The sequence below is a fragment of the Branchiostoma lanceolatum genome, chromosome 1, assembly GCF_035083965.1.
Source record: "Branchiostoma lanceolatum isolate klBraLanc5 chromosome 1, klBraLanc5.hap2, whole genome shotgun sequence".
NCBI classification, from domain to species: Eukaryota; Metazoa; Chordata; class Leptocardii; order Amphioxiformes; family Branchiostomatidae; genus Branchiostoma; species Branchiostoma lanceolatum.
The window spans coordinates 7,344,126-7,371,340 of record NC_089722.1 but is presented as its reverse complement, the minus strand read 5'-3'; the positions used below and the strand labels follow the sequence as shown (position 1 = coordinate 7,371,340).

At 40.3% G+C, this 27,215-nt stretch overlaps 2 protein-coding genes across 2 annotated transcripts; one reads left to right on the top strand and one right to left on the bottom strand.

Moving 5' to 3' along the window:
• Positions 1-2,147: 2,147 nt before the first annotated feature.
• On the bottom strand, positions 2,148-24,510 carry LOC136435992 (parkin coregulated gene protein-like). Its single transcript, XM_066429722.1, has 5 exons — positions 24,281-24,510; positions 20,854-20,988; positions 20,420-20,591; positions 8,531-8,680; positions 2,148-3,833 (listed from the first exon to the last, which is right to left on the bottom strand). The coding sequence occupies exons 1-5, from the start codon at positions 24,362-24,364 to the stop codon at positions 3,673-3,675; spliced, it is 702 nt and encodes a 233-aa protein (XP_066285819.1). The 5' UTR covers positions 24,365-24,510; the 3' UTR covers positions 2,148-3,672.
• A 271-nt stretch (positions 24,511-24,781) lies between these two features.
• Positions 24,782-27,124, top strand: LOC136433402 (acetyl-CoA acetyltransferase, mitochondrial-like). Its single transcript, XM_066425617.1, has one exon. It carries the CDS (start codon positions 24,952-24,954, stop codon positions 26,197-26,199), a length of 1,248 nt encoding a protein of 415 aa, XP_066281714.1. The 5' UTR covers positions 24,782-24,951; the 3' UTR covers positions 26,200-27,124.
• Positions 27,125-27,215: the final 91 nt, after the last annotated feature.

Below are 27,215 nucleotides of genomic sequence, written 5' to 3'. Positions count from 1 at the left end.
CACTTCTTTCCATCTGGAAACGAAATCCTTCAATGATTATCTTCTCTTTGAAGACTTCTGAGTCGTTAAGCTGACTGATAACTGGTTTAACTTGCTGTCAGCAGACACAAACATACAATTGACACATGTCACACTTCCAGGGTATTATCTTTAACCTGTTGAGGTCGTTGAAGGGCTGTTGATTTTTATCCCTGGATTTGTGATACAGTGCAGAAAAAATCCTCCCCTCTGGGTCTTGTCACTGAAGAGACCTTTGACCCCTTAGCGGCCCAGGCATTGACACCTGTCATGTATTTAGGTTAAAGGAAGAAACACTCTCTTCTGGTATGACTATCTTGTGGTGTACTGAGGTTTAGAGGTCAGCGGTTTTTGTTTTCTGTGGATCTCAAGGTCTGGGGTTCAAATCCCAGTGTTTCAGAAACCTGGTTTGCAACTAGCTGTGATCAGAAAAAGCTGCATCGCTCATTCTCTGTTTAATTACATTTCCGCCACACTAATCAACACTTCTCCACATCTTGAAACACATGAAAGCTGTTAATATGATAAGTCTGAACTCTTAGTGCAAACATTGGTACAGCAGACTTTGTATGGAAAACAGAAAATGCAGCTATGTTTGCCCCAGGTTCAATTGACCAAGCCAAGGCCATTACTGCTTTGCACACTGTTGATACAAAAATATTGATGTATTGGAACAGTCTTAAGATGTTTACAAAATTTCAGTGGTCTGTGGACAATACAAAACTTCAAGTCTTGTAGCTTACATTGGCTGAGACTAATATTTCTATCTATACATTGATTTGTAATGATATTTTAATAAGTGTTTTAAGATTATGGTTAAACTGCTGTCAATTACCATGAAGAGTGAAAGAGATTTCTGTCCTTCAAGATAATTTTGAAACCCTTCTTCTTTAAACTTTGAAAACTTTGCAGACTTCTCTTCAACTTTCCTGTGATTTGATTTGAACCAATGCACCTGGCTGTGTTTCTTCTATTTCAGGTCTACTGAGTCTAACTGACTGCCTCCTGACTTGTTCCGGGTGAATAAGAATGTCAGAATGGCATAAACCTGAAACTTTTCTTACCAGATGTCGTGACTGACTTTTACAGATTGGAGATCCAGCTTAACATTCCGTAAAACCACAACTTGAAAAGGGTTTCAATGGTGATATAGCCAAGAGTCATTGAGCTCTTTTGGCCTAGATGTTTCTCCCCATGGCAAAATGGTACGTCCCTAGCAACAGGATATTTTAGCAATAATGTTTTGTGGCCCGTCTCACCTAACCTGGCTGGAAAATGGACACCTCTCACTCATTGTTTGTAATTTTGTTTATGTTCAAACCTCATGAGAGGGGAAATAGTTGGTAGAAATAATGATTGAATGGTTGGATTCTGTTTGCATAATAGGGGTTTGAGTATCAGCCCCTTAATGCACACATTTAGCTGGTGTGTTACGCCGAATGGCGGTTATACCGGCTATATAGATACAGAAGTTGTCTTGGGGTGTTGTTCCTGTTGCTGTAAACCCCAAGGGCTGAAGGACTTGTTGGATGCCATACCAGTCATTTTGATTTAAAACTGTCCCCATTCCAGTGGGTTTGTGTGGTTAGTGTCATATAGTGAGCATTAACTCACCAGGATAGTAACCACAAGGCACTAACAATAGCAATGGGCACTAACTATAGCTCAGCTCAATGTCTTTTTTTCTTGTTCTAGATAAGCCTTGGCGGAAGCAAGGACGTTGTACTGAAGATAAAGCATCCTTCACCTAAGGTGCAAGTTGGTGATTATCTTTTGGGAATGATCTGGATCTAGATTTTTTTTAAAGCTTTAATTTTTAAAGGATATGAGAGATGGACCAAAAACAGCCTTGACAGCAATTTTCACTCTCTTTCAATAGTTTGAATATAATACATCCCCAGACTGGCATATGCCTTATCTTACCTGTATCTTTTTGATTGACCACCACAAAACTGAAATTATACCCCCTGTAGTGATAATGAAGATCAATCAGGCATGAGATGACATGTTTTTCTGTGAACTGGTGTTACCTAATTCTTATCAAACTGGTTTTTCCAGCCTACAAGTATGAGCCTTATAAGGGAGACATGACCAATAAGGTATTTAAGAAAAGGGTGAGGAGACATTCCTATTATACCAGTAATGGTCTTTATTCAAAATTACGTACACAATGCAGCAGTACAAAGAAAGCACAAAACTATGTGGCTAGCTTGCCATTTTACATGGTTATGTGAATTTCCAAAACTCTAATCAGTGAAACAGTAGTTAACGAGAAAGACCCCATCCCTAATGTACACAGAAATACCCCTCTTGCCTAGGCAAATCCAAACGGTCAACTAGTGGGCATATTTACACAATAGACAGCATCTTTATACACTTTCACATTCAGTCAACATATACGTTTCCACCACCTATGTCTGGGATAAAACACACAGTATTCAAATACTCTAATATACGGAATTGGAATGTTTCTGGAATATACATGACAACTTTGTCTTCAGCTGTGGTACAGTGAATAAAGATGTGGCACAACCATTTATAAAGTTGCTTGTGCTCAGGGAGTGCTGAGTTTACCATATGCATGCTACTGTGCTGAACAAACAGGCGGACATGAGCAAATTTACTCTGCCACACTTTCGCACACATCTGACGGTGAGAAGTTGACTTCTGAACTTTATCGAGAGAAAACCAGAATTAGAACAGATCAACAGCGATATATATATTCAGCAACTGTCATTTTTTAAAGTCTGTCAAAGTTAAGCGATTGGTCACTTGTCATGATGTGTTAAGGTTTATATCATAGCGAGGAGGTTAAAAAGAGAAAACCTCTTTGATCATAGTCTGGAGACACTACACAAACAAAGTGACATCAAAAATAGTACATTTGTTGAGAGATCAGTTTGACTTTCCAGTTTAAGAAACATTTCTACATGGTATACATAGTCTTATGGGAGGCTCTACTTTTGACACATACATATGAGGCAGCTGCAATATTCTACATGAGCTCAGGCTAAACTTATATGAATGACACTGGTTCACAGAGTGCTGAATTCACTTTAATATGATCACCTTTTACTTTCTCATCTACAGGTGAAAAGTCGTATGTAGAATTCTAATCCACAGTTCACTGTTAACTCTTTGAGAAGACATCTTCATTTCAGCACGGTGTTTCTTCCAGATTTTGTAATAAACAAGCTAAAATATAAACACATGTATTCTACTGATGAGTTCTACAAATTTCATTGACTTGAAAGAAATGTCTTGTAGACTGCCAAAGGTAACTGAAATTGGGAATAAGTATATATAGAGACGAGAAAAGACAGCCTTTGGTATAGGATACACTAGGTCTATCCACATTTGAGGTATGAATTGTGAGAATTGCATCTATATTCTTAAAGAACAAGCAGTATTGTCGGAACATGAGAGAGCAACAACATTCCCAATGACAGAAAACATGAGACTCAGGGGTGAAAACCAAGGCCGTCAGAGTATGGTCTGACAAACAGAACCATTGGATTCCATTTGTTATAATATAAGACTTTTAGCCTTAATCTCTCACTTTCCTCCAACTTGTCTCTACCAGGAAATGAACAGAAACTTGTAAGACTTAATTAATCTACACCAGTGTCAACAGCGGGTCTGTGTGAGCGGGCCCTAGTTCAGCATGCAGGACTCGTATGTGGGGACCATGTACTTGATGTTGATGAAGGCATCCTCCCCGCCGTGCCGCTCGAAGGCCTCTAGCGTCTCCTGGATCAGGTCTCCGATATTTTCCCGCTTCTGTTGGCTGTAGTCGATGCCGTCTCCAGAGTTCACTGGAGAAGAGAGAGAAGAAGAAGAAAAAACAGTGTTATTTTTGCCAGCACTCATAAAGGCATTAAAAATCTGAATTAGTATTTACTTTGAAAAATTCTTTAACATAGCCAGGGAATCACTGAATACAGGAACGAAAGGCCGACTTTCTGGCTATGAGAAAAGAATCCTCAGAATTTCTGACAGGTGACTGTTTGTGTGTATGACTATGAGTTTAATTGCCATGATTCGGGAAGTGTAAACTGCCCTGAAACCATTTCATCCAGGCCCACTGATTGATGGAGGTATCAATCAATACATTACTGGAAGCTCCTATGACAATTCCCAGTGTAACCTTATTTTTCCCAACCAAACTTTAGCTGCCAGACCACATATTGATGAATGCATGCCCTACGGGGGTAAAGATGGAGGGATATACAAGCAGAGTAATTTCCACACAGGCAGGGAGTGGCTGCCTAAATTGTCCCCGCGTTTAACCGACTCACTTCTAATTTCATCAGCGCCGTTTATTGCGGGCTGTAAAAAATGAACCTGTGGGGACCTCGTTCACTTGCGATGGCTTGAGCTCATCACCGCTGGCTCAGCTAATCAAGCCCTACACCACCAGAGCCCTCTCCACATCATCCCCTTCCAACTTTAATTGAATTTAGTGGTCAGGGGGTAGCAGAATGTGACCTACGACCTTTCTATATCCATCCCAAACCCCCATGGTCCCCAGCTACTACATTTGTGTAATGACTTGGCAACTGTTGCTCATGATGTCCTAAATTTTGCTTTGCCCACCACAAATGTGAAGACATTTGGGGACGTATTTGAAGACATAATATTTGTTATGAGACACTGGAATAGAATGCGGGTAACATTACAACCATAGGCAGGCTGTCATCATTAATCATTAGAGGCAGGTTTGTTTCCTCTGGCCATTCTTATCAATTTCTTTGGTTTGCAGCAAAGAAGAATAAAAATGCTTGAAAGTTCATGATCTGTGTTGGTAGAAATCTTTCTGAAGCAACGTAGAACTGTAACGTGTTCCATACGCGTAACATGACATCATAGACAACTGGAGTTGGACAGTTGAAAGTACATTTTTTGTGTGTTGGAAATTACAGTTGAACTGCACTTCAGAAGAATAAAACTGGGCCAAATTACACATAGTGAATATGTAATGAAGAAATAGATCAGAAACAGTCTGAAAACCAAGAAAGAATTGTCCCCAACTGCCATCTGATAAAGACCATTTTCAATGTTTTGACATTGGTCCATGTCACAGTCTGTACTCCTCAAGTGTTAGCTATAATTCTTCTCTGTCAAATAAATGCCTTGTCACCTTATTCCCAACAGGACAGTAGGCACGTTTAGCCATCTATGTCTATAGCCTGGAGGGCAGAGCCAACATTCTGTGTCTCAACTTGGTAAAACTACCAGACGTATGTCAATGCTATGTTAAAACCTCTGCAAGGGGCGGCCTGCACTTGCAACTTCCAAATAAAGTCATGGCCGCAGAGATAGGCATGACCTCCTTCAGGCAAACGTATGAGATTTGTGTCATTATTCTTTTTTTAGGGATGAGGGATGTTTAGAAAGTTACGTTTACTTTTGAAATAGTTTAAAAGTCAATTTGCCTTAATTACACTTTCTTTAAAAAATGCTACCATCTTATTCATAATCTGTATGTGACATTCAGAGGATGGGGTGACTTTCCGTTGATTTTGCATGAAAACTAGACGCTTTTGTATATCTTATGTGGAAACATAGCTTGAAAAAGTTTCTTGACCTTGTGCTTCATGCTCCATATATTAGCAAGTGTAATCATAAGGTGATGAACCCCTCTGTTATTTGTCAACCACAGCATCTTGACAAGCCACTTGTGCACTTCCAACCACATAAATCTACTTGCTAGAAGCTTGGATGAGGCTCGTTTCTCTCCGATTCTTCCAACCCTCCCTCCCGGCTTTCATGCCAGGGGAACAAAACCGGGTTTGTTGAAAGTCGGTGAAATTATTCATGAGTTCCATTTTGTTTGGCGATTTTGCTGAAAAGTCACATGAAGTCAGTATTGTTCAGGGGGAACACAACACCCTATTGAGACACTGTTCTTTCTGTTTAGAACTGAATGGAACAACATAGAGGGGCTCCCTGGGAGCTAAAGGAAAGTTGATGTACAAACAAATCACATTCTAGAACTACAAGGATTTATCATCCTTATCATTAGAACTATACAGGTAATCATCGCTGGTAATTTTACGATGTTTAAGTGCTCATGCAGTGTCCAAGAAAAGGTTTTGGCAAATAAGACACAAACTGTAATTTCGGCAGAGCTCATTTCATTGCTGTACACACACTCCAATTATAAATAATGATAATAAACTCTTGCAGTATTCTCTATGGATCATACTGGTGCTGTGCATTGAAACAAAACGGAATGTTAAGTACACCAAGATGACTGCCATCACATAAACACGGACTGACGCCCAAACATACACGCTTTCCACACGTGTGCTTTAACCCTGCTTTTTGGAGTGACAGAAATAAACTAAAACCATCTTGCTGTAAAGATTCTCCATGAGTCCAATGAGCCATCTTGGGATAATGTTACCATACAAACTGTGGTTGCTAGGCAACAGGGATGGATTGTCTGCACCACTGGTGAAAGGAAAAGTTTGTGTAAGGGCAAATGTGATGCATTAGCCCAACAGTTGGATATGGTCAAACACAGGCAGTTGTCCCTGGAGTTCCGTGTTTCCCCAACGTGCCTACCCCTAATCTACTCTACCCAATAGCAGGAATAGCGGGAGAGTTTGGAATGTTTCTTGTTTGTATGCTTGCTGAACTGCTAAATCACAGGCCAGTAGCTTGGCTGTACATGTAGCTTAGCTTTGTGACGACTTTGGGCTGTTGTATCAAGTAGAAGTTTTGGTAAAGTTTTTTTGTTGAAGATTGAGAGCATATGTGGCACATGTTTAAACTTGACTGAGAAAGGAATATCCTTGCTTTCTTTCCACCTCATTTGGTAAATCATTCAACATGATCTGTAATCTCACAAGGATGCCTCAACCTTGCTAACTGTTCAGCTTAGAGTTCATACCTTCTTTCTAAACTATGTTATGTTGCTGGTTGATATAAAGTATTGCTTAATTTGCTTGCCTTGCCTCAGAGATACACGTACGTATAGCATTATTCAAAAGAAGGGCAATTTCATATTCAAGAAAAGAAAAATTCACAGCACGTTCATTTATTTATAATGTATTTTAACAGAAATAACACTTTTTGATCATTTGTTGTATGCATTCTGCATAAATTCTGGTATACTATGAATCATTCCATTTTGAGAAGTCACAATGGACAGCATATGATCCACTTAAAAGAGATTATGTGACCTCTTTGGCCAAGGTCACCTGAGGTTAAATAGCAAGATTAGGACCAGTGGCAGGAGAGGACATGAAATGTAAACATCCAATTTTTTTGCTATCAATGTCCTCTGGAAGTGTCTGGACAACTTGGTTGACACATACTTCCAGCTGGATCAACATGGTAGGAACAAATACAAACAGGAGGCTCAGACTTTAAAAAGAAAGTTCGTAAAGACAATATGAAATGTGTTAAATACACAATGCTGTTCAACAGTTCATTTTAGGTTTCTATAGGAGCTGTGGTAAGGTGGAAGATGCCAGTTTGTCAGAAAGCTTTCTCTCGACTTTCCTGCAAATTTTCATACTTGCAACCAGGGAGCTAGGACCCCAACTCCTATTCTAGAACCTCTTTATTTCATATTTTCATTTCAGTTTGTCATTCTTTCCTTTAAATAACTCATATCAAATTATGAACCATGGCGTCTTAGGGTATCATAGCGTGCATCCAGCACAAGAAAACAACATGTAAATCATTCCGACCTTACTGTATACACAAACTTGGGGTAATAAAAGGCTTCTAGTGTTCAAAAATCTTCTTCAATCAATAAACATCAAGTGGTGTGGTGGGCCTATATTTAGGGACTCTTGATGCCATACAGGAGTGTTGAATTGAGGAGGTATTATACCCGTTCTGTGTGGTCGTTCAGGAGTCAAAACACCTCTACATTTATAGACATTGTACTTCTTCATGTGTCATAGCATGAAATACTCTGTATGCCAGCTGCACTTTTTGTTTGAAATTCTTTGCCCTTAGATTTTAACGAGTCATGAGATAAGGGTTGGTAAGTAGCTGTGTTGAGGGGACACTAATCAATATTCTTTGATTTTGAAATACTAAACTCAAACTGGCTCAACATTTCTCAGTGTGTTACTTTTGCAGTGAACCCTGATAGATTTTAGTAAGGACATTATGTCCTTGATTTTAGACACCAAGGAGTACATATAAATCTTTGTAAGAGACAAAAATACTAGTCTGTTGGTTGCTGTATCATAACTGTCCTCTTTGAATTCCTTGCTTTAGAACCAAAGGCAAAAACATGACGCAGTTTTAAAACTTAAGCTATGAAAGTTATTTTCCCGTTTTCAACAATATTCAAGCTCTCTATCTCAACTTGTTCCTGGATATACATCTACTAATAGCAAGCTCCCCTTTTTTGGAAAATTAGTTGGAATGCTCAAATTTTCTTGTGTCTTCGCCAGTTCAAAGAAGAGGATGATCCAGAAACGATTGTACCATAACAGCATATCTTTGTTGGTATTTCATGTTTGTTCTTTTGTTGCGTACTTACAGTTCATGTTTTTGAAGATGTTGAGGATGGGGAGGATCTGTCTGTAGTACGGCACCAGCGCTTCCCCCACCATCTCACCGGACACAACCAGGTGCTGAAGCACCTTCAGCGTCGTACACACCACCTGTCTGTTCCTTGTGTTTAGCGCATCTGTAAACAACAACAAGTAAACAACAAGATCAGAACTGTGATCTACACTCCATCTGTCTGTTCCTTGTGTTTAGCGCATCTGTAAACAAGAAGTAAACAACAACATCAGAACTGTGATGTACACACCACCTGTCTGTTCCTTGTGTTTAGCGCATCTGTAAACAACAACAAGTAAACAACAACATCAGAACTGTGATGTACACATCATCTGTCTGTTCCTTGTGTTTAGCGCATCTGTAAACAACAACAAGTAAACAACAACATCAGAACTGTGATGTACACATCATCTGTATGTTCCTTGTGTTTAGCGCATCTGTAAACAACAACAAGTAAACAACATCAGAACTGTGATCTACACACCATCTGTCTGTTCCTTGTGTTTAGCGCATGATCTGTAAACAACAAGTAAACAACAACATCAGAACTGTCATCTACACACCACCTGTCTGTTCCTTGTGTTTAGCGCATCTGTAAACAACAACAAGCAAACAACATCAATACTGTGATCTACACACCACCTGTCTGTTCCTTGTGTTTAGTGCATCTGTAAACAACAACAAGTAAACAACAAGATCAGAACTGTGATGTACACACCACCTGTCTGTTCCTTGTGTATAATGCATCTGTAAAAGTGAAAACATCATTAGGTCCTGTAGTACACCCTACAGCAAACTTCTCTTTGTGTCCAGCATGCATTGCACAATGTGTCTTGTATTTAACACACCTGTAAGCCAAACAGGTAAACATGTTAGGACTGTTTTGTACACTCCACCTGTTCAATGCAGCTGTAAACAATAAGAAATGAGTGATCATCAATATACAACAGGTAAGTAGGAACAACAAGATATGATGTTCATTGTGTTTTATGGTGAGCCTTTCAAGTACATGTATATGTTAAGAACTTTGCAGAAAATTGCTATGATCCTTTGATTTACTTAATTACTTTGTCTAAGTTTAAAATCACCAGACATGTAGATGAACTATCCATAAAGAGGTTATGAGATGGTTCAATCTGATTGTTTGAAGTGACAGAAATGAATTGGGTCAACCCACCCCACATCACCTCCTCATTCCTCCCCCTCTGTCCAGTCTACATTTTCTTGGAAATTATGATTCTCCTGCCATGCCTCAATTTCCTAGCCTCTACCAGGCTCCACAGGTTGCTGGAAAAATTGTAGAAATTGGCCAAATAGACGGATAACATGCCAGAGAAGTTAGTCCGCTATAGAAGTTACAGTTTGCAACCAATATACCCGTGGATGGTATATTGGACCTTCTATTAGTAGCCAACTCCCTATTTTACCAGCCATCGGCAAGCCTGGTAGAGGCTATTGATTTCCCCCGCCGGCCGTTTCTCTCCCTCAGCCATCAGGTACCATATGGCCCCCTCCCGCCCAGGTGTGATGCCTGACCCAGCACTTATCCATCATACATGCCTGCTGACGAAGGTGTCGCCGTAATTGATTGCAGTAGGTTAACCCTAGGAGTGTCAGGTGAATCTGTATACTGTAAATCCTGCAACTTTCGCGGCGGTTTTGTTTTTGACGTTTTCGCTATGCTCTTCATTGCGAATTAATGAGACTGCGAATATGCCTTCCAATACATTGATGAAGGTTAGACATTTAGGTAGTAAGATACGCCAAAAAACAGTTCCGTCAGTCACTGATGAAAGATAGCGGATGCTGTCTGAAACGTCTGTTTCAAAATTTTATCCAGTTGCTTGAATAACTAATTTTTGACGTGCCTTTCCAATGTATTACTACTGTACTTTGAGTTGTTTTAACCGCAAAACTTAAAATAACATGCTAACCTCCCTTTCCCTCCTACCATGGAATAAAACGATGGCAAAAGAAAATGTATCTACAGTATGTACTTGAAGACAGACATGTGCACCACGTCGTCCACCTTTTTTTAAAATTTCTTATTAACCCCCTTGCCCTTTGTGGTTATGATGAAACATCTTTTAATCCTAATCAAGAACTGAAGTGTTATAAGTTTTTGTCGCATACATTTCTATAAAAAGAATAATACTATTTAGTTGTAGATCTAACAAATATGTGCACTAGTAATCTTGCATTCATTAGCATACCAGAAAAAGACCAGAAGAAATTGACAGTCACTGCCAGCGCAGAACACTCCCATCCCTGATATTGATGGGCGCACTAAGTGGTCTGCAGGAAATGGGGACTTGTCCCATTTGTCTCTGCTGCTGGATTACCCACCAATCAATGACCTGCCTGTCCTAATATCATTATTTCCCAGACATGTCAAGAGTCTGCTGAACGTGAAGGCCAAGAGGTCTTTTTTTCCAGCTTTCTCAAGGAGCAAAGCTGAAGTTTGGATTAGTTCTCTGCACTGAAACATTCTCTTCTGTCCTAATATCATTATTTCCCAGACATGTCAAGAGTCTCCTGAATGTGAAGGCCAAGAAGTTTTTTTTCCCTTTCTTAAGTAGCAAAGCTTAAGTTTGGAATAGTTCTCTGCGCCGAAGCTTTTCTTTCAAGCATTCTCTTCTGTCCTAATATCATTATTTCTCAGACATGTCAAGAGTTTTGTAAACGTGAAGGCCAAGAAGTCTTTTTTTCTGCTTTTCTGAGGAGTAAAACTAAAGTTTGAAACAGTTTTCAGCATTGAACTTCTTAGAAGCAATTCTTTGAAGCATTCTCTTCAAAACAAGTTTCAACCTTGGAATGTAATATATACAACAGCGTGGACGAGTGTAGAGGCTGATATCCCTCTAAAGAGTCTGGTGCTGTGGCCTAGTATCTATCCTTTTCCATCTTGTGTCTGTTACCTCTAAGATCGCTACCTTGCCTCGTTTTTTTATCTCTACTTTGCCAAAACAAGAAGCAAACACAAGCTGGAAATGGATAGTCACCAAGCTACAGGTTTTAAATTGATTGTATCAAATATCTGTAATTGTTCAGTGACCTCTGTTACCATTTTTACATCTCCAAAGAAATATCCGCATGCAAATGAACCGCTATGGATCGCGGAGAGAATGATTATAATTGCAAATTAAGGACTTAACGACGAAAGCTTTACTGAGAGGATTATTCTTCCTTAGCGCCGCCAGCTTTGACAGTTTCTTCCCAGGGTGGAAAATCCTTCCACTTGGTGGCGCTTTAACTTCCCTGATGGCGGAATCCTTTTTAGCAAGATTTACGGTCATTGATTTTCGCAAGTTCTTTTATAGGATCATTAAAAGGTTACAAGCTGGAGGGGTGTCGGCTCCGACGCCTTAGCATTGTTTAATGGCGAACCTAGGCAAGGCCAAGTTCATTAACATGGAGTCATCATTTGCTCATTATTGCTTTATGATTTGATTGTTGTAATCTGAAAGCGATCATTAGAAAGCACTTTTCTACCTTAGCTTAGAAGACTATACTTTTCCTCATACAGAAGGACCAGATAGATCTCATACTTCCATGAAATGTTTGTCTTTGGCAATCCTTGTGAATTTATTATTTTCTTCATTCTCTCCATGTGAATCAGCCCTGGGCAGCCTAAGTTTTATCCAGGTTGCCCTGTGTGCAACTTGCCTTGAAAAGTATTTTACATACGCCATCATAATCAGCACCGAAAGCACCCAAGCATCGCAAGTAGACAAGAACAGGTTAAGTATCCCTGAAAATCTCATTAGTGGTATCCTGTTCTGACTCTAATTTATGTGACAAGTAGATCCCATCCTGTCGGAGTAAGGCAGATGAACAGTTCGCTTAGTCGTTCATCACGATCATTGCGATTCAGATCCAGGCAGTCGCGGAAGTTACGGCGTGATCAATGTATTCCTTGGGTAAAGCCATATAAAATATAAGGGCTACTCATTTGCAAGAAAAAATGTTGCAGTTTAGAAGAATACAAACTACAATGTAACTACCATATCAGTATCTTGAATTAAACACTTTCATTTCCATACTGTTGCACGTAAATCTTAGTTTTCGGAACAGACCTCCAGCCGAGAGTGTACGTTCTTATATTACCGCCATGAAAATGGAGGTATCGTTTTCGGCTTTTTATCATTTGTTTGTGTTGGTGTGTGTCCATAAGTTATATCAATATTGTAGAGTGACAGGATGTGAAGAAGAAAATGGTTTGACACATGACTGGTAGGTTTGGAAGATTGGTTCAGCCCGGGTTCAAAGTTAGCCCTGCAGGCTGGCAGGAAATTGAATGTAAGACAGCACAACTTGGACAGAACTAGCAAGCAATTCACAATCATTGATCTTACTGTTACTTATTATGTATTTGTTTGTTTTCTGCTTTATCTAATAATGTCAAAAATCCAATCATTATTAAGATAAGATGGATTCTAGTGGTTACAGAGGTGTTGCTCTCCAAAAAAAGTTGAAAAGTGACCCTGGAAGAATTTATGATTTGCTAAAGAAATCCGTACAAGTTTTTCACCGCCATAATGATTAACATTGGTGCGTTCTGAACCATAGGACAATTTGGAACGAAACACTTCTTTAATTTCCTCCCCCAGGAAAGTAATTTCAATGTTCATTTCCACTCCTCCTCAGACAATTTTGGACTTGTCTTTAAGATAACCTTACCCCACATATTACTGTGGAAAATTACTGGATATTCTAGTGATTATGACAACAGCAGACGTGAACGTGTGTACAAGTCCTGCACTTCTGGTTTTTCACCCAAAGGCTGAGGATTAAACCTTGACCATGTGAGGGTCTTGTGGTTAGAATCCAAAGGTTCTGGGTTTGAATCCCAAGGACATGGCCTTTTCATTCCCTTTCAACTCCTACTTGGGTCCTCCAAAACGTTGAGTCCTAGCCCATACTTGACTCCTATAAGAATGACATTCTAAGAAGTTGGCCTTAAAGTTTCAAGGAATCGATTTTTCATAGCTTAGAGTAACATTCTTAAGACACATGGCTGTTTCCTTGTTTGATGTCTTTCCTCAATTAAGTTCTCTTGTTCTAAGGAGAAAGTTAGCACATGGCCACCTCTGAAGTGACATACAGGCCAGAGTTATGTCTTATTCCTTTTCCCAGGTCGCGAGCAATTTAAGCAAAATGCCTGTTCAATTTAAGCAGAATGGCTTTTGAAATGAAGCGCTTGAACCTTTCATCCCCTGCTGTAACTCACCCTCTCATGCAAATGAAAACCGGACTTTCCAACAACCGATCTCCTCAAGGGATAACAACCTGTCTGTCTTTAGCCCTCTGTTAAAATAAATGGAAAGCGTTTCACTATAAGCGCGCAGGGATTAAGCTAAGATACGGACCTGTCAAAAATAGCAAAGAAAACATCTCTCCAAGCAGGGTTGTTTTTGAAAGGTGTGTTCAGCTGTTTGATTGACAAGCGGCATCAGCATGTCCCTTCTTGTGGTAGGTTTTGATGACAGGATTGCATTACAATTTTCAACACTGAGTGATACACCATATGATGATAAAGGGATAGATTAATAATTCTTTAGAGTGAAATGAAAATTTGAACTCTTTATGTTTAGAGAAATAGAAAACAAATGAAAAAACAAAACAAGAAGACATGAAAATGTACTGACACTTTCACATATCACATTCCCATGGTTCCTTGCTTCCTATCGATCCCAAAGTGCCTTGACATTAAAAGTGGCTCTCGTAAACTTTATAGACAAATATTGTTTACGTGCCTCATTGTACTCTTGTCAAGTTAGATGGCAGATTTGCTGTGCTCATTATCTGTCTTAGTTATAGGTCATTCTGATGATAGGAGAGAAGTGATAATTAAATCAATGATGTTGTAATGTGCTTCCCAATTAGTTTCACTGTTTTACTCAATATTGAATGGCAGGCTGTTTGAAGTTCAGTCACTTAACCTACTAGTAAACCCTGCTAAGGGCTATTCTATACGTATGGCATAATATTAGTTTCAGTAGAAGAAGTTAATAGTGAAAGCATCAAAAATCCTAACCACCATGAAAACTAAAAGGAACATCTGCTGAAGTAGCTTTATTATTACCTTTATACACTGTAGCACCAAATTTGTCGGGAAAAGGTTAACCACAATGACACCTGTGACAAGGTTAAATCTGAAAGCCCCCAAACGACCACCCATTTGTGGAAATGCTTAGTTCTGGAGGCTTGATGGAGCTTGAGTTGTAGATTGGTGGATTTCCTGGGACATTTATGGCAGAGGCAGGTTGATGGTTCTCTTAGTGATGATTACAAGCAGTAGAGTTGTAGGCTGCTGAACGACAAGAGGAGTTTGCTGGCCGAAAATGCAGTTTGCAACCTCCGTAGGCACAATGGTGCAAGAGCTTCCACAATTACACATGCATTAAATGATTTTTTTTGGCTTTGCAGAGTGAGTTTGGCAACTGTTATAACTGATGAGGATGACATTGTCGTCACTTGTCAGTCATTTCATGATGGTCACCAGTACCAATGCTCCTCCATGCCTCCATGAAATGAAATAATAACCTATCAAAACATCAGAGATTTTGAGCTATACCATCATCATAGTTCTTCATACTTGATCTCTTACTACAGGTGTAGGAAACATCACTAGTATGTGGTCAAGTGTTGACAATGTGTTGCATTTCAGGGTGCTCAATAGATTTAAACTCTTGAGGGGTGGCCGTTCACAAATAAACTTATTAACAGTACACATTTCTGTATCAAATATACATATTTTCAACAACTTGATACCTTGTGCTGTAGCAAATAGATAAATATGTATACATATCAGATGATAACAAATATATATATATAAATATATTATATATATATATGTATGTATATACACATGTCAGATGATAATAACCTTCGTATGTAGGTTCTACAAGGTTGAGAATTTGAAAATCCTTTCTATTTCCAGTAAAATGGACTCCCATGGTGTTTTTATGAGTTGCGATGTAAGCAGTGGAGATATGTGTCGAAGTTTTAACGAGGACAAAAGTTGTCATGCGAGCTGCCTACATGCCGCGAAGCTCCAGAGAAACCACAAAGCATGCTGGGTATTTGTTAGCAACTATGTAGGGCACCCCTGAAATGGCCAGAAGATTTAATTTACAGCTCACAGATGTAGTCACGTCTCTACATAGCTGAACTGTTTTCAGACAAAAAAACAAATCCTGTCAGTTGACTTATGTGCCAGAAGATCAGAAAATGCTAACGACAAATTAATCTGCCTGCTTGATGGAATGAAGTTTGAAAGGCCCAAAATTATGTCTCCTATTATTATGTACTTGCTCCTAGGTAATGTTACATTTATACATGTAGTTGCTGTTGTTATTAGGCTCATATAGTAAGCTATGAAAGACTGATCTCCCAGAATACATCTACATAAATTCACAGAATACATGTATTTCATAAATTTCTTTGAGTTGAAAAAAGACTTTCTATAGCTTTTTGGAAAGCAAAATTTCTAGACTGACAATGTATTGATAAGATTCTCTTATGGTTGTCCTCCTTTCCTTCTAAATCTGTGTCATCTTTCCAAATTATACAACTTGAAACAATTTACGACCCACAGGTGTCCCATTCCTCAGTTTCTATTTCCATTTTCAGGATAGCTGGGAGGGAACCATTATTAATGAGGGGGAGGGGTGCTGCTGATCAGGTCAGTCCATTAAAATGCCTGGGGTAGGCCAGCTGTCTCCAGAAATAACTTATAACCCAGACCCTGCTCCTACCTTCAAGGGGAAGAAAGAAGGATTAGCACAGTAATTGAAAAGGAGGGGAGAGGCCTAAAAGTCAATCCTGTTGAAACCTTGGCCAAGGCTGGAGTTATTAATAATCTCATCCGTCCAATAACAGTTAGCGGAAGTCGGATCAACAAAAGTAACATGCTCTTCCTTTAATTTGCGTTCCAAAGAGTCAACTTTTTTTCTTCTGCATAAACAATTATGTAGACAAGGTCAATGTAGTGGATACGCATTTTCTTCACAAGTTATTCCATAAGGTACATACAAGGGTCTTGCTGGTGGTTTCAGATGCTCATGAATATTCATTGCTTAGTGAATGTCACAGGTGTAGGTTTCAGGTATGCCACATGTGTCAATCAAATGCAAGGTCTATTCCCGTTTTTGTCTACAGACTTTGGAACACCTTGGTGGTCCGGGCTTTAGCAGATCAAGACAAGAAGTCATCCATAAAAGCACAGGTTTAACTTAGAGTTAAAGGCTATCCATGGTAGGGCTTATGAAAGTGTTACGACTTTCCCTTCGTTTATTTGTTCAGAAGAATAGCTAAAAGATCAAAGTTGCTACAGAAGTTTTTTGTCAGCTGGCAATTTTCAAAGTGAAGTGGGGGAAAAACTTTTGTGTTCTTCAAAGTGTCCAAAATTGTTCACAATAATAGAAAAGGGAATGGATGCAGCTGTTCGGAATACAAAAGATGTTTCCCTGACTTTTCAAGTTTTTTTTGAGTACTGGAACAAATTCAAGAACATGAAGTTGCTGGCCAGGTCAAAAACCGTCAGGAACCATGGTGGGTTTTCTCTCTGGTCTGTTCAATAGAGCTGCGGAACAAATTTTCCCACAGTTCCTGTTTATTTCTGTCTAAGCCATTTTCCGCAAAGCTGTGACTTGAAGAAAAAACACTCAAAATGTAGCAAACAGTTTTTCTGTAGATAGAGTACTAAGTGTTTGTTTTTACAACTATAACGTCTTGCTTTTCAGGTGACGCAAACAAGATGAAAGTACATCAACTTCACTTTGTTCTTGTTCTAAACTCCTTTTTGATATTGAAAACATCATCTATCAAATCATATGGAAAAAAAGATCAAACCTTCGTATTTACACAGTTGCTTATGCTTGTTTGGTGGACACAGGTTATACCAAATGTCCGACAACTTTGCAAAGACGTCATTTCTGTTCCAACGATTTCCCTGCAGCTGGCAGGAAAAACTACATTTCAAAAGCAGCGATGTTTGTGTAACAACCCTGGACCTTGTGTTAGAACGATTCCTTCAACTTTTCAAGACTGCGACCCGATAAGTCATCGGAACGGAATGCCAGCGCCGAGGTTTCCCACAGGGTGGAAGGGAGTCCTGTCCTTTCAATTTCCTCTCGACAAGTTGCTGCCATTTCAATAAAAGGCATAGTTAATGGATGCATGTATACATGAGCCCCTATACCCCCAATTTCAACAGTGCTCAATTTATCGCCCCAACCAATACCATTAATAAATGTCAGCCCGGGCCCACTGTCTAGTGGAGTGGGGACCATTTCCTTCCAATCGATAAATACTTTTTACACAGCGGTGACCACATATATCATCCCACGGTCCTTCTTCTGCGCCTTTTCCAATGGAGAAAGAGTGTGTGACTTGGACAAGTACCATATTACTGGTATAACTGATTCCTGCACTTGAAATTTTCCTTCTAAAATGACAATTAATTTCCTGTGTTTGAAAATATGAAAGACTAAAAATGACATTTCCAATTAAAAAATGACTGTATATCATAAGCATTTTCTGCAAGGTTGTGGCACTTTTTCACCAAAGTCTTTAGTATCATATTCTGAACATTATCCACAGTTTTGTAAAAGAAAAGGCATTCAAACAATTCTCAACTGTAGGTATGTCTGAAATAGTAAGTTATCAACTGCAGGCATCTCTCTGTGTCTTCTCCCCATGACAGAAGTGACATATGGCACACACTTGCTCAGGGCCCTCCAGCTTATCCAACTGTGTACATTAATATTGTTCAATGAGCCGGTTAAAGACATTTTATTGATAACTTGGTGTGAATAGCGTGGTCGTAAATTATGCTGGACTGTCAAACATGGACAGGGTACAGTAGTGTATGCCAGACCCCCAATCTCTATACTATTGTTAGAGTAGTTTAGGGCACTGGTGTAGGGAGCAAGGGATGAGGTCTCTATGGTGTGGATGTTTATCTAACTCAAGGGGAGTCTGTTGTAGAATTTCCTTGGGGGTATTTTGTCCTGGAGCTGAGGAGCTAGCCTCTGTAGGCCCTGGAAACAATCTGGCATCCAGGCTAAAGTGTGTTCAACAGAGGATTCCATCACTTAAAACCCTGTGACCACTTGTGAAAAAAATACTGGAAGTATTACTAATAGGAATGCATAATTAAGTGTGGAATGTGTGGATAATGAAGGAAGCAGGCCTGACCAGTGGTATGGATTAGCAGGGGGACATGGTGCTGCTGGAATCCTGCCTGGGGAGGGCGGATCCTATTACTCAGGCCAAGCCCCACCCCCTCCCTGTCAGTAACAGATGTTTTACGATCTGGCGAAACTGTAAACTGTGACACAGGAATGAGGAGCAAGACATCTTCCCAGATGATAGCTCAGCTGCTTTATCCATAAACCTGGTGCGGAATATGACCTGAAAACGCTGCAGATATGACAGGTAGTGGGAACGATCAGCTCTGGACGTCCATTGTGCGAGCACGTCCCTCTGAACGTGATTATACACCAGAGTCAGTGGGTGGGTCTGGCTCTCTCCCATTGGGAGAGAAGCCTGGCGCATCAAGTTGAGTGGTGGCGACAGTCCGTTCCTGGTACCACACCAGTCCTAGTGTGAACATATCCCTGATCAAAGCTGTCAGGGGATGGATCAAACATAACGCCTGACACAGGGGATTAGCCTTGGATCAAAGAATTGTGACTGTGTCAAGGATATATTGAGATCATTCAGGGTTAGGCTTAGCTAGATTTAGCATAATCCGTTATGACGGATCCGTTGGTGAAGATGATTACTGTACAATGTTACTTGACATAGAAGAACTTGTGACAGTGCAGTCGCTATTCCCTACAGAGCTTATGACACATAGTCATTACATGTGCCAAACTGTCCAATGTTTTGCCTAACTAGCTGATCACCTGAAAGAAGCATGAATATCAAGACATGTATGTGTGAGTCATGGTGTAGATTTGCTGTGGAAGTATATGTATGACATGAAACAAAGTATACAATGTATGTACTGTATGCAGTTTTGACAAACAAAAGTATACATTCACCAAAAAATGGACACGATTTGCCTAACTACTCGACTCCATTCTTGGTCTTGAAAAGAGCTGATGCAAGCTCACCTACATGTCCTCCCTAGATGGCAAACAGATTTATTAACCAATAAACTCATTGAATAACAATAATAGATAATGAATGAAAAAAGCCATATTTTGCAACATAAATTTAGTGAATGTGATACAAACATTGGCAACTAACATAAAACCTAGCTTGAAAGTTAATCTACTAGTAGTATGTTGGTGCAAATCTTTCTGAAGCAAAGTAACTGTACTTCCCAACTAAAAAATTTGACAACTTTTCGTTTATTGCACTATCTGTGACTTAAGTTATCCTCTACTCACTGAATCACACATTCTATTTGCATAATGTGACGTCACAGAAGCTATAGACTGCTCACTCCTTGATAGAATTTGAGTCCAAAATTTAGGAAAGTCCAATTTCCCTTCAGAAACATTAACTGATTTGCTCAATCCCTCCTTCCCCTTTTTTCCCAGTCTCTATCTCCTATCTAAACTCCATTAACAACACATGAATCCACCAGGTTTACATAAATCTACCACTTTGAAAAACAGTGGTTTTGAGGGCTCTCTAGTGCAGCACCCCCCGGGTATGCACAGTTCAGACATACAGAAGCGCATTATACTGAGGGACGTTCGGTTGGAGTAATCTACAAGCAGATGTATTTCATGGTGGACATATCTTTTCATGGTGGGGGAATTATGTACCCTGGTGGGATTTTGTAAGTAGATGTTACAACCCCAGCTCCCTCCCACCCCCATCTACTTTTAGGCAGACTTACTTTTGATAGGGATGATTAGCTGTGGGATGACTGGGAGGATTTTGGAGCCGCCATGTTCCAGCATGTCGTGGACGCCTTGCCTCGCGAAGAACTCGTACGGGTGTGTTGTCTCGCACAAGCCGTCGAAGAAAAGGGGCAAGTAGTGATGGTAGTCAAGCTTCTCTATTTCAACCTGAAGAAATATAATTCATTTAGAGTAAAGAAATTGAGGTCATGACAATGTCTATATTGAAGTTATTGATGAAACTGTGCTTATATTAGAATCATCAGTGACACTGTGCTGTATTGACATCTAAGAGGATGTCTCCAGTCCCAAAAAGCACCACAGCAATGTATTCAAATTTTTCTATAATGACCTTTTAAAGTTATGTACTAGTATTTAGCAGCAACTGCCTGAATAAGTACTAAAAAGAGAGTTCAACAGGCAATCTCACCTTCCATGCAATCTTGTTGCCTTTTGTGTCGTGCTCAAGAGCAATTGGAAAGTCTCCCCTCTCGTAAAACTTCCTGAAGGCAGTGGGTTTTGCTGGTCTCTCCTTGAACGCTCCTGCATTTGGTGGAGCCAGTACCTGGACAAAAGCAAGACATCAACGCTATCACTCAGACTGAGTCAGAGAAAATCATGTTTTTGATAGGCAGCTCCAAGCCTGCAGTTTGCACTGCACCTGCTAGGTGGCACTGCTGTATGGACATTCCTGGATCATTTTATCACATGAGCCAGGTCATGAGTACCATGTTTCCGGTGCACATTTCATGTACTTATCCATATCATTAATAATTGATATAACAGAAAGTGGTCCTGTATAACATACACAGTGGGATTCCAATACACAGTTTTCTATCTGTTAGTTCTAAATGGACCACGTTCAAAATCTTGTGTGTGTCAAGTGATTTTGAAAATTAAAGAGAAAAAATTGAATTAAAAAGGAAAAAAAGAAATACACAATTGTACTGCACATGTTGAACCTTAGTTGTTACAATTTTCATAGCTGAAAAATGTATTGGCTATCTGTTATGAAAGTAAATTATTTTGTACAAATAGTAGGGCATATATAAGCAACTAGCAGGTTGTTGATGCCAACATGAAATATTTTATTAATATGTAACTTAAGATAAACATATGATGCAGTAATTGTGAGATTCAGTCTGACTCTGATTAAACCAATTCTATCAGTGCTACAGTACCAAATCATGATTCCATAGATTCTAATCATATCAATTCACCTTCCTTAATACATATTACTGAGCCATAAACAAATTACTGAAAGCGTCTAGCTACTATAATAAAATCATAACCTCCATTGGGTAAGTTTTCATGTATCTTATAATCTGTTCTTGTCATTCTATGAAGTTATACTCATACACATGTAGTCATAAAAATATATGTACATAAACACTCTTCTGTGATGAATGAAGGCTGGACGAATTGCTCTCCTGGTACTTGTATTTGGCTGATAAGATTTTTCAGCCTGTTGCATAATGTGTGGGAGGGCAACTCAGAACGGTGTGCATGCACCTGTTTTGCCCTCCCTTTCAAAATACGATGAAGTCAAATAAACAAATTAACACTAGCATCATCGTCAGTCTCTGTGAATATTTTTGCAGGGAAATGAATTCTGAAAAGGAGGTTTTTGCTGTGTTTTAGCTTTGCAGGTGAACCAATACAAAAACACAAATTCATAGTGCCATGATTTATTTGCTGTGGAGATAACTCATGAAAATAAAGCCACTGCAAACATTTCAAGATTAAATTATTTCACACTTGGTTGACAATCCCTCCAAAATGTCAGAATGAGACCAATTTGTGGACATAACATGGATATTAACACCTGTCTGACGCAGTCAAAACAGACCTTTCAAGATAAACATTTCCAACGTGGTAAAAAGAATATGGGATTTACTGACAAATTTTCCACCAGAGAAATGCCCTACACAATGATTGTATCCAGTATTTGACTATTGTATTCAGCACAGGCAACTGAAAATTCAGCAGGTTGTATTTTGTAATGTTAAAGACAAGACTATTGGATTATTACCAATAGATAATTTGATAATCACACCACATGTTTGACCAATATTGGAAGAGTCAGAGGAATGAAACTGCTAGACAATTGGATTATCATACTTCAATGTTACCAATATTGGGAGAGACAGAGATATTTAACAAGAGGATCTGTGTCCACACCAAGAAGATACTGCAGTCCAGCACATATATACCTTATCTGGTTATCATGATAAGATATATCACATAGTTACAGGATTAAGTCCCATAACAACATGAGTAGGTGTGACAGAAATTTGACAGAACTGAAGTGTACAGTGTAACACAACATGTAAACACTCCTGCCCCTCTAGTCCTGTACTAATGGCCGCCAAGTGGAACTGCCATTCTCATATATCACTTTCCTCCGACACGTGATACCTTTACCTAACGACCTCTGACACAACCGCCAAAGACTCTACGAAAACAGAAACACCTGCAGGACTCACTACAGTATCCATTTTGACTCTTACAACATTTGATACTGAAAACATGCTCAGTATGAATTCACTAGTGCTACCGCAAGATAGGTCCAGATTTTTGTTAATGTTACATCACATCACATTCTAGTTAGGCTGACTTGAGGTTGTGTTTTGTTCAGAATAGTACATGAAAGCTTCTGCCTGCTGGAACTGTCAGCTATCCATCGGGGCCTGCATCTTTTTTGTCGGACATAGGCAAGCTACTTTGATTGAACGTAATTTGTAGGGAAAGCTTTTGATCCCTGCAATTTGGAGCGAGATGGACAAAGTTTGTGTCATAGGCAGTCTCACTGATCAGCTGAATCGTGGGGATCCCTCCATGCAGGCCCTCTGCATCCATGTTAAATATTTCCCAGGAATCCTCAGAAATTTGGCCCAAATCCTACAACATAACAAACCCGAAAGGCAATAAGACTTTCCCATCCCACACCAATTTTCACAGATCCCTCTGAACAAGGCTGGGAGTTCTCATAACAGCCAATTACGTCCCAAATGTTGTTGGTAATGGCCAGTTACTGGTGTTAGGTAAAGTGCGTGGGCTTTTAGGGTTAAGCTTGACGGTTGACGAAGGTCTTCAAACCAATATACCCTGAGGTCACACAACTGGTTCCACTTGTACCAAATTATAACTTGTGCCACTCACTCACTTGTACCACTTGTGTGGAATTATCTACTCTATCCTGGCCGGGGTACATATGGGTGTCTTATGAGAAATGCAGACTGTACTTAAACCCTCATATGGATTCTATTAGTACCTCGTGGACAGAAGTTTTTGGCTCTACTCTAAACCAAAAATCATTATCTTATAATGTCCTGGATCTTTCTGCCTTCTAAAATGAACATTTAGAATCATTAGACACCGACTAACATGGCAGACAAGAAACCCAACGCACCCACAACAAACGGTAGTCAGGTCGAGTACGGGTCATTCATTCCTGCCAACCACACCTATCTAGGTCACTGGCCATCATATTTGGCGAAATTTCGATATTTTGGATTCATACGTTAACGAAAATATCAGCAATAGGCTTTCCCTGTTCTCAAAATAACTTGTGATTTTAGAGATCTTCTGTATGTTTGTCCTGATGTGAAGGGGGAGGTGGGCCGCCATGATTCCCAAACGTTCATCAAATCTTTTCCCGCAATCTTCTTCTTTACATCAATTATTCATATTTTACAAGTATATCATCAACCATACACGATTCTGGTATTAAGTACAGCATGTCGTGCATAATGGATACCACACGAGTACGCTGTATTCCTCATAGCAACTCGGTGATGGTGAAACAAACAATTCAAAGTCGCAGAAATCTGTGACCTCTCGTCACTATGCCCTACCTTCGCGTTCCTCAACCGAGATTTGGTGGTGAATCCTTCGGTTTCCATCCTGCTTCCCTTGATAAGGATCTCCTCAGAAGACATTTCTTGTTGGTGTCGTGTTTAGAGAAATATTCTCTCTTCGATTATTTGGGGGAAATCCGGAGGAAAATCGGCGCGACTCTTCCGCTGGTCTGGACGCTAGTGGCTCGACTGGCAGATGTAATCAATCTGACAAGGTTTATGTTGTCGCCTGGCAACAAGGTTGCAAAAGGCCCGGATGTAAACAGTCCCTCGGGAGTCTTCGGTAAACAGGGCGTTTGTAGTGACGTCATGTTCGGTTTTGTTCGTAAATTTTCCCCAGGTTCCGACAGCTAAATCGACAATCGAACGAGTTAATTTCAAGATTTTTCGTAGCAAATAGTTAAATCTGTATCATTAGACGTACAAAAGTTTTCTTACTTAGTGGAATCTGTGACAAGTTGCAAATTAAATATTAAAACGCTTTTCCCATGGACCATTGCGACTAAAGGTCACGCAAGTTCATCGTGTCAACCTTCGGCCAACGTGACGGTCCCAACGTGACAAGTGAAAGTGTTGTCGTCGTAAAAGTGGTTCGTTCGACCTTCGTAGGCTCCTCTGTCTTAAACAACAAGTACCAAACAGCCACAGACATCTTATTATTCAAGAGAATGGCGGCAACACTTCTCAGAGGTGTGCAGATGAAAGGCAAAGTCACAAGTACAGCAAGATGGTTCTCCCAAGTTTCTGGTCTGAACGAAGTTGTGATCGTCAGTGCCACCAGAACACCGGTGGGCTCGTTCCGCAGTAGCCTGGCCTCCCTCCCCGCCCCTCAGCTAGGCGCTATCGCTATCAAGTCAGCTATCGAGAAGGCCGGTATCCCCGCAGAAGAAGTGAAGGAGGTCTACATGGGAAATGTGCTCCAGGCAGGAGAGAAACAGGCACCAGCCAGGCAGGCAGCCCTGGGGGCCGGGTTACCCCTCGCTACTCCCTGTACCACCATCAACAAGGTCTGCGCTTCGGGGATGAAGTCAATCATGTTGGCAGCGCAGAGTCTGATGTGTGGTCACCAGGATGTGATGGTTGCGGGCGGAATGGAGAGCATGTCCAACGTGCCCTTCATTATGGCGAGGGAGGCGCCTGCGTACGGAGGCCTGAAGCTTGAAGACCTCATTGTGCACGACGGACTCACTGATGTCTACAACAAGTTCCACATGGGGAACTGTGCGGAGAACACCGCCAAGAACCTGCAGATAACCCGCGAGGATCAGGACGAGTTCGCCATCAGCTCGTACAAACGAAGCCAGGCCGCAGCAGCGAACGGAACCCTAGCAAAGGAGATCACTCCTGTCGAAGTTCCCCAGAGGAGAGGTCCAGGGGTGACCGTAGAAGCAGATGAGGAGTACAATAAAGTGAAATTCGACAAGGTGCCGTCGCTGAGGCCTGTGTTTGTGAAGGACGGAACAGTTACAGCAGCGAACGCGAGCACACTCAACGATGGTGCCGCAGCTCTCGTCATCATGACATCAGCAGCTGCCAGCAGGCTTGGTGTTACACCACTGGCTCGTATTGTCGGCTTTGCGGATGCAGCCGTTGCGCCGATAGACTTTCCCATCGCTCCCTCCCCAGCAGTGGAGAAACTGTTGAAGCAAACTGGAGTCTCCAAGGATGACGTCACCATGTGGGAGATCAACGAAGCCTTCAGTGCTGTCGTCCTGGCTAATATCAAACTCCTGGACCTTGACCCAGCCAAGGTGAATGTCAACGGTGGAGCAGTGTCTATCGGACATCCTATTGGCATGTCGGGCGCGAGAATCACCAACCATATGGTGCACAACCTGCAGCCTGGCCAGAAGGGTGTAGCCGCCATCTGTAACGGTGGTGGCGGGGCCTCCTCCATCCTTATTGAGAAGTTGTAAAGTTCTGTAACTCTTGAAATGTTCCCGGTGGTTTTTAGTTTTGCGGTGACCTCTCCGCCGCAGATTCATGACACGACCTGACCACGAATATGTGCTTCCAATACATAGATCTCTACTTTATCAGAATTATTTCAACTCCAACCTTAAACAGAGCTAAAACCTCATTTTCCCATCTATGGCAAAAGTCCTCTTGAAAATACATGTGTAGATGGATTTATAATACAGTTGTACAGTTGTAATATAACAGTAAGTTTCAAATACTGTATTACCTTGCTCTTTGCAGGAAAAGGGAATACCCTCTCCAAGATTTTGTTGCATTTGAAACATGAGCATGCAGAATGGGTCTTGAAAAAAATCTATGGAATTGAAAATATGTAGTGCTACACTTCATGTATGATACTAACTTTATAGTGTACTAGTATGTATTTACATAGTTAGATTACATTTGTGTCCCACTGTTACAAATTGTTGGATGGCTGTCAAGATACAAGATTTATCGTTTAGCTCACTGAAGCACCCCATTCTCTGTTGGTTACAGAGCTAGGCAGCAGGGAGAAGGTTAAAAGGCATTTACAGAGATTGCTGTGGTAACAGGTAGTCATGTATTTCAAAAGGACAACTGCCAGTGTGTCAGTACAAATGCTTAAAAAAACTGTACATTCTGTGTGACGAAATATTTTTGTAGTGCCTTAAGAGCATTATGAACTAGTAAATAACTGGTGGATGTTTGATTGGATTGATCATACCGGTAAAAGTATTGGTCTCAGGTACAATTTACATGTGTAAAAGATTATGTATAGGAAATTCAAAGGAGAAAATGTATTGAGAACGGCAGTGGTGTTAAAGGTGATAAATCACAGAACGAAGATGGATGTGTTTGGTACAGCTGTGACCATGATTACAATAAAGCCGCATCCTACAAGTATGTATTTTCCTTCTTACTGTTAGATACTTAACAGTACAGTCACTAAACTTTATTCCGCTGCTGAATACTGAAATAGTACAGTTTGTTTCTA

Excerpts from the sequence above, each read along its gene's own strand:
- LOC136435992 (XM_066429722.1), bottom strand. The coding sequence starts at position 24,364 with ATGTCTTCTGAGGAGATCCTTATCAAGGGAAGCAGGATGGAAACCGAA. Across the intron at positions 20,989-24,280 it reads CTCGGTTGAGGAACGCGAAG|GTACTGGCTCCACCAAATGC; the intron begins GTAGGGCATAGT and ends GCTTTTGTCCAG. Across the intron at positions 20,592-20,853 it reads GCAACAAGATTGCATGGAAG|GTTGAAATAGAGAAGCTTGA; the intron begins GTGAGATTGCCT and ends ATATTTCTTCAG.
- LOC136433402 (XM_066425617.1), top strand. The coding sequence starts at position 24,952 with ATGGCGGCAACACTTCTCAGAGGTGTGCAGATGAAAGGCAAAGTCACA.